Here is a 14,086-nt window from a genome sequence, read left to right on the forward strand (position 1 = left end):
TATTTTTGCCGAGTTCTAGATTTAACCTTATAAAATGTTAAGATCGAGATGCTAATTAATTATTTCTTATTATTTACGACCTTAAATATATTTAATATTAATAAATAACTATGTTTAAAATAAAACTTTCTATAATTAATAAGTTCAAATTTTATCTAACGGTCAATGACCAATAAAAAATCAGGCATAAGTGGAAAGTTCGTATAAAATTTTAAAATTATGGAAATAAATATTTGTTTAATTTACTAAGTAAATGAATAAGACCTCAATGCATAGCATCATATGATAAAATAGAAACGTGTAAAGACTGAGAGTGGAAGGTTAGGTGAGTTTGAGCAACTTTGAATCGGCACGTTTTGGTATATATATATATATATATATATATATATATATATATATATATATATATATATATATATATATATATATATATATATATATATATATATATATATGTATGTATGTATGTATGTTATTATATGCTTAAACCTTTTTCTTTCCTATGTTGTATTCTAAGCACGTTTTTTCTATTCTATTCCCTAAAATATAGGGACAAAATAGATAAAAAAGAACAAAAGGGGAAACTCCAATCAAACCAAATATAACAAAATAGAGCATTTAAAAAAAATCTAATGAAAGCCCAGCTAAAATTCAATAGTCTAATAAAGGGTAGATCTTCTCGCACCCTCCAAGTTCTACCTGCACCTTAAAAACATTTGGAATTCCAGCTTTATCCTTCTGATTTTTATTTTAAATAGCATTTTCCATTAAAACATCGCATATATATATATATATATATATATATATATATATATATATATATATATATATATATATAAATTTATTATAGATAATAAGTGAATGCTTTATATAAATATCCACAGGTACCGAATTAAAAAAAATATTATTCACGGTGTAACTCGTGCTTAAACCAGGTACTAAAAAGTTGCTTGTTCCTAATTCCTAATACTACAGAAATAAAACACTCAAGCTCAATTGATAGTTTTTTACTATATTTAAGAATGAGTATGGATTGGATTTTTGGAAATTACATTTAGATTCAATTAAATCTAAATATATAGATAGAATTTTGGATGTGTGACATCTCCAAAATATACGATATATATATATATATAATAAAGACGACATCATACATAATATAAGAAAGCAGTTGAGAGTAAATAGGATTATAGTCATCCTCAAAATAGCTTTAGAATTTAGACTTAAACTCCAAAGAGATTTAAAATGTAAGCTAAAAGGGGAATTAGTATTTCATAATACAAAATCAACTAAATACGTCCTAGGAGACTAAGCAGCAACATTGTCCTCCACTTCCAAAGCTGTCTCCAAAGGAACCTCCTCGCCATCTGCTCCCATCCCAAAAGGATGATCATCGCAAAAAGAAACATACACAAGCAATACAAACAAGCAAGGGTGAGCTAGATGTCAAAATCATGTTATTCAATCACACACGACATGCAAAGTCACTCAAGCATAGTACATTGACATCACAAGACTCATTGCTTTATAGACCGACTCATCCGGACCAGAATGATTGCCGAGCTATGGCGGGTTATGCACTCGTGGTGGCCTCTATTGCTTTGTAAAGCCGTTGCCAATGGGTTTCACCCTACCATACTCACGAGGTTAATCCGTCCCGCGCCCTGGAGCATATTGGAAGCCTCCAAGACTAGGACCTCCTGCTACTCCTCATCACATGAATCAATCCTCTCTACTTGAGAATGAAAGACCATTGGAGCGTCAGGAAAACCCTCAAGACTGAGTACCATGCAATCATTCTACACTAAGGATCTCACCAAGAGATACCACACAGATGGAACTTGATTTACAACTTTGATCATACTTTCATCACTTTGTAATCATATACTTTCTACCACAATCAACATATACACAATCTCAACAATATACATTACTCACCACTCACAAATTATAAAAATAACATCTCCACAATTGAATCTAAGTTAATCAATACCAAGAACCAAACAACTCCAACTAACCCATAACAGCTCATAAAATGCATCAATTTATACATACTTACAAGTAATATAATTATTGACTACTACTCACATTTTAATATAAGAAACAACTATCCTTACTTTATTATATATATATATATGATACATACATTATCTTATAAATATATATATTTACATTATATTATTATACATATATATACATGATACGTAACTAATATATATATTTACATTATATTATTATTATATATAAAAATATATATATATTGTAAATATATATATTAGTTACATATTATATATATATATATAATTATTATATATATATACGTAAGTAATATATATATATATATATATATATATATATATATATATATATTATATTAAACTAATATATATTATATTAAATATATATATATATATATATATATTTATTTATATATATATATATATATATATATATATTTATATATTTATACATGGATTCTTACTTTGAATTCTAAACATATAATAAGTGATTTTCTAAAATTATAATTGACTAGAAATTAATATATCATAACTTTATGTATTTATAATTAACTTGTTTTATTTTATTTTCATCGTACTAGAGATCTTTCTTTACCTCAATTGATCACCGGAGAGGATCCAGATGTCTGAACGCATCAAACTCACTTTCGACGCCAGCACATATGACTAGTCACAACTGACTGGACTAGGCCAGGACTGCTCTATGATCAGGGATGTGTAAACTCAGGTTTTTAAGGTTCCTCTATCCTACCAAGAAAGGCTCTCAATAATTAACAATTAATTTATTTAAATTATCTACCTTGTTCTCTTATGCTCTAAATCTGAAATGCCTAATTTTAATATGTTCACCCAATACAATAAAAGTCATAAAATAGTTTCACAAGAGCACACCAGTTCAACATTCATATGCATATATTTTTATAAAATAAATTCATAAAAAAATAATTAGCTCCCCTTATTCAGCTAGAGTGCCCTAACCGTGCCTTCACAGCAAAAACCCAAACAGTGCCCTACAATCACCTAAATGGTGATGAAAACAGCTCTTAGAGCTAGAAGCGACAAAGAATCAAAAGGAAATACTACCCAACTGCATGCAACCAGTAAAGTTGCATGCCCTAGATTCAAGAAAATGGAAAAATTGACTTACCTGTCCAAATCAGAATTTCAATTAGATGAATAGGAAGCTCTCAACTCCGTGGACAAAAGCACTCCACCTATTTGAAATTCTAAGGGTGGAAAGTGGTGGAAAGGTAGAGAGAAGTTAGAGCAGGAGGAAGAAAATTGAGATGAGCTTAGAGAGAGAAAGGAGAACTGAAAATTGGTTCAGAGTTGGGAAAATGAAGGAAACCCTCCCAAGTTCATGGTGCCTGTGGCCCTTTGAGCCTGGCTGCCTCAGAAAATAAGGCCCCCTAGCCCATACAGTTTTCCAGGACCTTACAGGATGCAAATCTATATTTTTTTTGTGTGTAAAACTAATTTGAATTGTTTTAAAATTTTGATCAAATGTTTGGATCAAGTTATAAATGTATATTCAAATATTTAGATCAAATTAGAAATCCAAATCTTTTTGTAAATCTATTCATAATGAAACTTTATTTTTTTATAAATTTAATTTTAACTTTAAATCTATATTTTAAAAATAAAATAACTATTTAATCTAATACAGTAAAAAAGTTAAGTAATAAAGAAAATAATAAAAAAACAAAAATATAATTTATTAATATTATAAATTAAAAATCATATATTAAAGTTAATAAAATTATAAATTTAATTTTAACTTTAAATCTATATTTTCTGTTTGGATAACAAATCATTGAAACTAACTTTTTCCTAAAGTAAAATTAACTTATGAACACTCTAAAAGTATTATAACTTATTGACTCTCTCTTTTTTAAAATAGTAGTGTTAATTTAAGAATGTAAAATTTGTAATTAATAAAAGAAAACTATATATTAATTTTAAATAATCGTAATTACCTTAATTTTAAAATAGAATCAATTAACCTATTCAAAATAAACACATATAATAAAAAGTATGTAAATAAAAATATAGATAATGAATTGATAGTTTTCTTTAAAAATAATTATAGAATAACAATTTGTACGTTTGGTGTTTTGTGTTTCCATTTCCACTTTATTTATTTGTTATTCAATTTTTTTATTTATTTTTATTTTTTATTTGTTTGAAAAAATTAAGTATTTATTTCCAATCATTTCAATTTTGAACATAAAATTCGTGGTTCTTTGTTGGAAGAAATAGAGAAGATTCATGATTCCCTCCAAAATTTTGGTAGGGAAGATCCTTTTTTTCTTTTACTATTTTTTTTTATTTTTAAAAATAAAAAATAAAAGAGAAGAAGATGACATAAAAACCCGACAGGAACAATTTTTTTATTTTTTCTATTTTAATTGTTCGAATAAAAATTCAAACAATAAAATTAAAATTAAAAATAAACAAAATATCAACCTTACTAAAAGTAAAAATAAAAGGAAAATGACACACGCATACAAAAAATAAAATAAACAAATAAATAAGAATAAGAATCAAATAAAAATGAAATTTATAATGAGTGGTAAAATACTATTTAATTATTATACAAATGTAAACAAATTTGGGATCTATAAAATGAAAATGGATTTTATTAATTTTTTTTTATTTACTCAAACAAAATTGGATGTTTACAATGTTCAAATATAGTTTGTGGTAAAGAGTTGAAGCTAGCATTAATCTCTTATTTAAGTGTTACAAACCTTATACATGGGCACTGAAATTGCATTATTGTATATGCACTGTATACGGACCTTTTTTAATATTATTAAAAAAATATTGTTTATATGTAAGAATGTGTTTAAAAATAATAAATTATATGATACTATTTTATTGATCCATATTTAAAACGGACAGATAATAAATTATTATATAAGCGGTATTAAAAAAATTGTCAAAAGAATTATTAAAAAAATATTTTTTATTTAAATTTAGGCAAAACTTATCATGACAAATCAAGTAGTGTGGTAAACTTGGCCTGAGAACCAAGTAAAGTGGAATGAGAATTTGGATAACTCTTGTGACTTAATCTAAGAACCGCAGAAAAGGGAGAATAAGTTACAGGGTGTTGCTCCCTCCACCATCACGGCTTCCTCCGCCTCTCGAAACTTTTTTAGTGTTGCAGATGTTGTTGTCCTTTCCTGTCTGTCTTACATATACTAAAACAATTCCTCTTGTACCTAATATTATGTTCATAACCATAACATTGTTTACTTAAACTTTCTATTACATTGCTCTCGTATCATTATCATTAAATTTTTAATTTTAGGATTAAATATATTTTTGTCATATATCAAAATTTGTAATGGTTTTCAATCCTCATACTTCAAAAGTAATAATTTAGTCCTTGATTCAACTGCGTTAAAATATAGTCCGTAAATTTTGTCCACGTTTTATTGAATTAAAATTAAATTATTTTCTGGATTGCTTAGGGTTCTTTACAACTTTAATGACATTTTCCCTAGCTTCAACCAACCCAATTCTCAGACTCAACCGCTACCAAATTCACTACCACTCCAATCCTCTTCTTCTGCAATCTCATGTTTGATCAAACTCACCATCATCACTTTTACTTTCCTATGCACCAATTTACACATAAAACAGACATTTCAAAACTCTGTCTTTTTCCCCATTCACACACACCACGGCAACAGGGACCTCTCTCCATCACACGCCCTCTACTTTTCTACCTCCCCTTCCAAAATTCCAACAACACAGACTAATCAATCGAGAAAAGATTAAAATAAATAACTGGTAAGAATAGAAGGTGAATGTGAAGTGGCGTAGTGATGGAAGGGAACGACGATGGTGACACTGGCATTGTCCCCGGTCACGATGAGCAACAACTGTGGGTGGGGCTCGACAAAGATCAAGACACGGTGGCTGGATTTGATGTTTTTGCGCAAGAAAATAGGAGGTGACTAACGTTGTTGACACCGACAAGCACTTCGACTCCAATTGGTGTCGTCGTCCAAAGCTCAGACCGACAAGATGGCGGGCGGCGTTGAGGCACTAGATTCCGATGGTGGTGACTTGCGCGTGGAGAAGGAGAATGGGGAAGAAAAGTTCCTTGAGCGTTGATAAAGAATGCCACACGTGACAACTGTTTCAATATATGTCTGCAACAGAAAAAGAAGAAGAAATGAGAGAAAGTGAAACGAGAGAGATGAGTGGGTGCAGTGCAACAAAAATGAGTAGAAATAAAATTTTCAAATTAGTTAATAAAATTAATAATAGTAAAAGTAAAAAAGTTTTAACCTAAGGATATAATTAGAATTAAAAGAATCTGGGGAGGTAGTTACATATATATCATCCGCTTTGTCTTCGTTCTCTATTTTGCATTATTACACGATTTTGCATTATTACACGATCTCCCTTAGATGGTGTATAAATAATATCAAACAGAGGTACAAAATAAAAAATAAATAAATACCAGACAATATTTTTAAAATAAATGGAAAGTTATAGTAAAATTTTAAAAATATGGGATCAAAAGCCGAACAAATAGTTGTTTAGTTTACTCCTTAGTGAATGAATAAGACCTAAACTTGTAAATTTATGCATAGCATCATAGATGGGGTGCAATTAGAAAGTAAGGGAGTTCAAAACGTAAACCCCTAATATTATTATTGAAAGAGTGTTTCATCTACACCTCCAAGATCTCATCCTGCATCTCCAAAAATTTCACTTTTAACCTTTTGAAATCTCATCATTATCCTACACCTTTAACTTTATAGAAAATTTTATTTTTAACTTTAATAAATATATTTTTATTTTAAAAAGACTCTGCACCACTTTAAGAATAACTAAATTTAAAATTCAAATATTATTTAATATAATTTTATATTTTAATAATTATTAAAATATAACTTATGTTATAATAATAGTTATATTAAAAATATAAAAATAAAATAATTAAAATAAAAATAATAACAACAAAAATAAAATTATATTAAATAAAATATTTAATACATTCAAATATATTAAATTATATTAAAATATTGAATTAAATTATATAATTATTAAAATTTAAATAAAAAATAAGATTTTAAAACAATTATTTATCAAATAACAAATAAAATTATATTAAATAAAATATTTAAATATACTAAATTATATTAAAATATTAAGGCTTAATAGCCTATTTTGTCCCCAGTTTTGCTCGATTATGTCAATTTGGTTCATGGTTTTAGAAAAGTGTCAACTTGATCCTCACTTATTAAATTTTGCATCAAAATTGTTCCTTTCGTTAAATAGAAACAAACGACGTTAAGGATGAATGATCTGACAGTATTTAATGATAACGTGTCATTACACGTTGAGGTGGATATTAAAGATATGATTTTTTTAATTGGAAAAAAATTGATTCAGAGTATTTTGATTTGTGGGAAATTAGGGCATTTCCTCAACAGAGTGGAGAAAGTGAGATGGAGAAGAGACTTCGTCCGCAGCGGAAGAATTCATTTCCTTATCCACCAAACAAAACCTCATATCTTCAAAATCCTAATTCAAAACCCTAATCCATTCCATTAAACCCTCATCTCCTCTGTGTACCTCTCTCCCTTCCACCCTCTCTGATTCCATCTTCGCCTCCGTCCAATCCTTCCAGAACATTCTAGGGTCAAACTCGAACAAAACCCTGTCTCCCCTCATTGTCCTCCCTCCAAGTGTCGCCGAAGCTCCTCCCGCTACTCCGAACCTGAACCAGTTGACGAGAAACCTAGACTTATCGCGCGCCTCGAAATTCTTGCCCACATTGTTCTGTTGTGCTTTTCGCATCCAAGAAAATTGTTCCTACTCTCTACTCTGCTTCCCGGCATTCAGGCTGAATCGCTTGCCCTGGATCACTGAAGCTCCATGCTAGAACCCTCTACGCCTCGATCCAGTTCGTTTTGGAAGCGGAAAACCCAATGTACATGCCAGCGAAAAACCCAACCTCGATTGACGCAGAAGAACAGCAACCACAACGTCGTCCAAAACCCTAATCGAAAAGAGCCCCAAATTGCAGAACCATAATCACGTAGAAAGCATCCCTACCGCGAGAATCCTCATCGCGCATCAACATCATGCCTCCTCAGACCTGCAAAGCAAGAGAACCAAACCAGAACATGGATAAATCGCAACGCAGCCATTTGGAAATTTGGGTTGGCGGGGGCGTAAGAAAGAGGAGTTTGGGGGTGGGGGTGGTGATAGGGTGTGGGAGGCGGAGCTGGGCAGAAGGGGAAGTGAGAGAGGGAGCAGGTGGGACAGATATTCGGTGGAGGAGTAGGACGCCATTGCCTGCAACATTCCTTTTAGAAGAAGAAGATTTGATCGGAGAAGGAGAAGTGAGACGCTAACTGTCACATTAATTATAATTAAAAGTAATTAAAAGAAAATGATTAATCCAAATTAATTATAATTAAAGGAAATACTAAATACGTCACCACGCATACAATTTTGATGCAAAATTTAATAAGTGAGGACTAAGTTGACACTTTTTTAAAACCATGAACCGAATTGACATAATCGAGCAAAACTGAGGACAAAAGATGTTATTAAGCCAAATATTAAATTAAATTAAATAATTATTAAAATTTATATATAAAATAAAATTTTAAGAACCATTCTTTATGGGATATGGATGTCCGATTCATAACTTATCGAATGTGTATATCCGATTAACAAATTTTTCAAAATTTAGTTTTTTTTTTTAAATTTTAATAATTATTAAATTTAATTTAATATTTTAATATATTTAAATATATTAAATATGGTTTTAAGTATTATTTTTATTTTCATTTTTATTCTTATTTTAGTTATTACTTTTTAATTTTTTTAATAGAACTATTTTAAAAATATAAATCATATTTTATTAATTATTAAAATATAAAAATATAATAAATAATATTATAATTTTTATTTAAGTTTAATATTTATTAAATTTTAAATAAAAAGTAAAAGTATTAACTTATTTTACAAATTTTAATATATAAATAAGATTTTTAAAATTTTCATTTTTATTTAAAATTTAATAATTATTTAATTTATTTTAATAATCTATTATAATTTAACATATTTGAATATATTAAATCAAATTTATTATTATTATTTATTATTATTATTATTATTTTATTTTTATGTTTTTAATATAACTATTATTATAATATAAATTATATTTTAATAATTATTAAAATACAAAATTATTTTAAATAATATTTAAATTTTAAATTAAATTAAATTATTATTAAGCTGGTGAAGATTGTTTTTAATAAAAAAGAAAAGAAAATAGATAAATATTTATTTAAGTTAAAAATGAAAATCTTGAAAAAGTTATAAGTGCAGTATGGATGTGAGAAGGTTAAAAATGAAATTTTTGAAAGTGGAAAATAAGATCTTGTTGTAGGTGTAGATGAAACATTCTTATTGAAAACACAACACAAACTGAATCAAAACAATTAGGCTATTTCTTCCTTCACCCCAGAATTATTAATTACATCTATACACTCCTGTCACCACTACCTCATTATTTCCATCATCCCAAATACTACAGAGTAAAAAAAAAGAGAGAGTAAAAAAAACTCATTTTGAAAAACTCTATATAAAAAATATTTCATGTATTTAAATTTTTTATTTCAAAAGCTTTATTTCAGAAGATATTATATACGTTCAAGAAAAAAAAGTCCTCTTTTACAAAAATTATTCAAAAATACATTTAATGTGTTTCAAAAATCTTGTTTCAGAAATATCATCCTGAAAATCTTACTCTGGAAATATCAGAAAACTTTTCTATAAATTTTCCAAAATATATGATTTGTAGGTTAATTTTACAAAATGTGAAACAATCATTTTAATAGTTTAGAGGTGCGTGAAAGAAGGTATGGGAGTGCAGGTAGTAAAAGCTGACCGATATTAGAAACATATGATAATGAAAGCCCATCATAGTATAGTATTTTCCACAGCCCAAACTATTCATGGTATCAATTGTGCTTAAACGAAGCCTAAAAATTTGGTCTAATAGGAAGTTATTTCTATTTTGTTAGGTTTTAATGTTCGTAGTTTTTTTCTTCTTATTTTTACACAAGTAAATACGCCAGCTTTTTCCCATTTAATTTATCTAAAACTATATTTAATTGAATTTATAAAAAAAAATTCTTTTTTCTATGTTTAAAAACTTTTAGATAAAATTTTCCAAACATATATTTCAAATTTTCAATAAATTTATTAAATTTTGGATTATGATCCATTAGCCAAATTCTGTTTGAATAACAAATTATCGAAACAAACTTTTCCATAAAGTAAATTCAACTTATGAACACAAAAGTGTTATAATTTATTCACTCTTGTTTAGATTTCATAGCCCTCGTGTTAATTTAAGAATGTCAAAGATTGTAATTAATAAAAAAACTCTATATTAATTTTAAATAACCGTAATTACCTTAATTTTAAAATAGCAACAATTACGTTAATCAAAACACACAGATATAGTAAAAGATAATAATAATTATACAATAATAATATTGATTGATTAGCTAAGTTTAATCTATAATTGTGCTTTAAAACAAAGATCATGCTCAATATAAAAAAGAGTAAACAAAATATTTCGGACAAAACAAAACAAATGCTAAATTAATATATTAAATAGTAATAATAATAAATATATATAAAACTAATCGGACAATTTCTTTTCAAGAGAAAAAAAAAAAGAAAAAGGAAGAAGAAAGAGGCGCGGAGAACTTCAAAAACCCTAACGAGTTGCATAAAGCACTATATATACATTTCTTAAACCCTCACATCCATTTCTCTCAATTCAATTTTTCTTCCTCCTTTTTCCCCTTAGCTTTTCTCTTCGGTACCTGCAAATGGACTCACCAATGGAGTTTTGGGGTAACTTTTTCTCCTTTTTTTCTTTATTTCATTTTTTTTCCGTCATTTCTTGTAATATCCTAAGTTGATCGATTCTTCTTCAAACTGTCGGATCACAGTTTCATGTGCTAATGTTTATGTATGTTTTTGCGGAATCGGTGAATGATTTTGGCGATGTGATCTTAATGTTATGTCTTGGTTTGAAATTTAGGTGTTGAGGTTAAGGTTGGGCAAAATGTGAAGGTTGATCCCATGGATCCAGTGAGTGCGTATATACACATTTCTCAGGTTGCCCTTGGAGAGGCGAAAAAGGAAAAGGCAAATGAACCTGTGGTTGTGTACTTGAAAGTTGGTGATCAGAAGATTGTTTTGGGAACCCTTAAAAAGGATGATATCCCTCACCTTTCGTTGGATTTGGTTCTCGACTCTGATTCTGAGCTTTCGCACTCTTCGAAAAGTGCCAGTGTATTTTTTTGTGGATACAAAGTTCTGACGTATCCTTCCTTCATATTACACTCTCGATTCATTACTATATATTGTTATTTTCTAGAGAAAGTAACGCTTTATATTCTAAATGTTTTGTGTGAAGGTTCTTAAAAGGGTTAGTGGTCGCTACTTGTCTTTCGATTTTTTTTTTTTACTTACTGTGGCTGTGATTGCAATTGAAGCTGCAATAGACCTAATTTGTCTGCAATTTTCTGCAATATCAATGAATGTCAAGAAATTTTGACAGCAAAGATAATTTAAAACCTTGGTTCTGGACCTATTTTGTTGATGTTTATGGTTTATTTAAATTTCTTACTGTAATGGCGGTATGGTCGTGGCATTGAGATAAGGATTTTATTTTTACCAAAATAGAATTCATTTACATACCTGCTTCATCTTTCACTTTTCCTTAACTTATGTGTTGCTGTGGCATTAGGGACGACGGTAACATTTCTGACTTTTCTGGTGAGGATCAACTGTATCTCTGTAACCTGGTATTACTGTTCTGTTATATAATTTGTTTGCTAAAGCATGGTTTTATTTTGTGAAATTTGAGTAGATAGTGAAGAAGAGGAGGAGGCTCTTCCCTTGAAAGGTCAAGATAATGGTAAATTCTTCCTCTGTATGGGAAATATGTTGTTTAATTGTGTGTATTAGTTTGTAGATAGCTAATAGTTATATTCTTTTAGGGAAGCCTGTAACAAAAGCTGAAGGAGCAAAGGTTACCAAGCCCTCTAAACCTGCTTCCGTGAAAGGTGCATCTGTAAAACAAATAAAGACTGTTGATCCAAAGAAAGAGGATGATTCTGATTCTGACGAATCTGACGATGAGCTTGCTGGTAATGATGAATCTGATTCTGACGAGGTATGTTGGTCACCAATGGTTTAAATTAAAGTTTTATGTACTCTATTTTATTTGAGATATCAAGATGTGTTATTTTTAAATCCAAATTTACAGCATAAGGTAATGCTTCCAAAGAATGATTTCCTTCCAAAGATTTCTTCATAGCACCTTAATGTTTTTGCAAGTCTTGTTTAGTTTAAGTAAATACTTTTTTTGTCTTTATGGAAATAATGTCTTGTTTTTTCTTACCCGTTTGTGATAATTTTCCATCTTTGAAAATTGTAGATGGATGATGGTAGCGATAGTGATGAGGAGAGTGAAAGTGAGGAAGAGACCCCTGCGAAGAAGGTAAGATATTTATTTCTTCTGTAACATGTATATATTTTTTATTTGTCACAAAATATACTGTCTTTAATTATAATGGAAGAGTTTCTAAACAACTTCACCATATCTTAGATGTGACTTTCTCTTATGAATATTGATCAGGGAAAGAAGAGACAAAATGAGTCTGCCTCAAAAACTCCAATCTCTTCCAAGAAAGCTAAAACTGCTACTCCTGAGAAGACTGGTATCATATTCACATATTTCTTTTTCATATATGTCTATTATACCGTATACCAGTGCATCTTAAATTAGTGTTATTGATTAATGCATTTTCAATTCAAGTTGTACGAGGCATATAGTGAAGTATCCAAGTTATAAATGCTTATAGTAATTGTTGTACACTGACTGGTAATATTCTGATAAAAAAATTTCTTGTAGATGGTAAAAAAAGTGTACATGTAGCAACTCCCTATCCTATGAAGAAAGGTGGAAAGACTCCCAAAAACGTCACAAAAGTGCAGTCTCCCACTTCTGCTGGACAACTATCTTGTGGATCTTGTAAAAGGTACGATTGTATTTTAAAAAATAGCACTAGACCTTGAAGAATAATAGCTTTACGAGCTTTATATAATATATCTTGTGCTTAATTATTTTATGGTTTTGTAGGAATTTTGCCAACGAAGATGGGTTGCAACAACATAAGAAGGCCAAGCATGGTGGTCAGTGATATTGCATTTTAGCGTACTCAAGTAGTAATTTTCCCTTGTATTACTGTGAGTAGTTTCAGTTCGTTCGAATTTTTATCTCAAGGGCTGGGAAACCTTTGTTTAAATATGAACGCAAGGTGTGGATTTTTCTTTTTGATATCGATGAGGCCTATGATGGATCTGCTCTTTTCAAATCCACTTTTTTATCATTCTACTCTGTTTTTGTTGGGTGGTATCCTTTCCAAGTGTTGCAATCTCACTTTATTCTAGAATTCATTTAGATGGTGAGATTCTTATGCAATGATAATTTAATTGCAAGAAAATGCTTTCCTATCATATTTGAAGGTGCTTTTCCTTTGTCTTTTGATGGCATTTATAATTTCAGGCTATAGAACAAAGCAATTTTGTTTTCATCTTTCGTCTAAGTTAATATTCAAAAGTAGCAATCACGTTAGTATGTATTATTGGCTTTATATTTTTCTAATATCTGAGTTATTATTTATTAAAAGCAGATCAAATCAACAAGTAATTCTATTTTTTTCAGATCTCATCATTTGTTTTAATCGTTTCTTTGATAATATAAAATTACAAATAATTTTTTAAAATTAGCTCCAATGTTTTTGTTATGTATTAATAGTTCGGTTTTAACTTTTTCCTTTGCTCAATTGCATTTGTATACATTGTATTTTTAATCAATCCTATGTGTTTTGAATTTTCTTTTCAACTTAAACTGGAATTCCATAAAAAATTTTGGAAAAAAGAGATGATATTTCATTAGAACGCTGCACTCTCAATGTTACGACAAATAATGGTAA

General features: G+C 28.9%; 1 protein-coding gene across 1 annotated transcript; it reads left to right on the top strand.

Annotated features, from left to right (window-relative positions):
- Positions 1-10,742: 10,742 nt before the first annotated feature.
- On the top strand, positions 10,743-13,480 carry LOC108339563 (histone deacetylase HDT1). Its single transcript, XM_017576708.2, has 9 exons — positions 10,743-10,931; positions 11,122-11,404; positions 11,833-11,861; positions 11,956-12,003; positions 12,086-12,261; positions 12,526-12,588; positions 12,727-12,808; positions 13,003-13,129; positions 13,231-13,480. The coding sequence occupies exons 1-9, from the start codon at positions 10,907-10,909 to the stop codon at positions 13,289-13,291; spliced, it is 894 nt and encodes a 297-aa protein (XP_017432197.1). The 5' UTR covers positions 10,743-10,906; the 3' UTR covers positions 13,292-13,480.
- The last annotated feature ends 606 nt before the right edge of the window (positions 13,481-14,086 follow it).

Source organism: Vigna angularis, chromosome 5, assembly GCF_016808095.1.
Source record: "Vigna angularis cultivar LongXiaoDou No.4 chromosome 5, ASM1680809v1, whole genome shotgun sequence".
In the NCBI taxonomy this organism is placed as follows: Eukaryota; Viridiplantae; Streptophyta; class Magnoliopsida; order Fabales; family Fabaceae; genus Vigna; species Vigna angularis.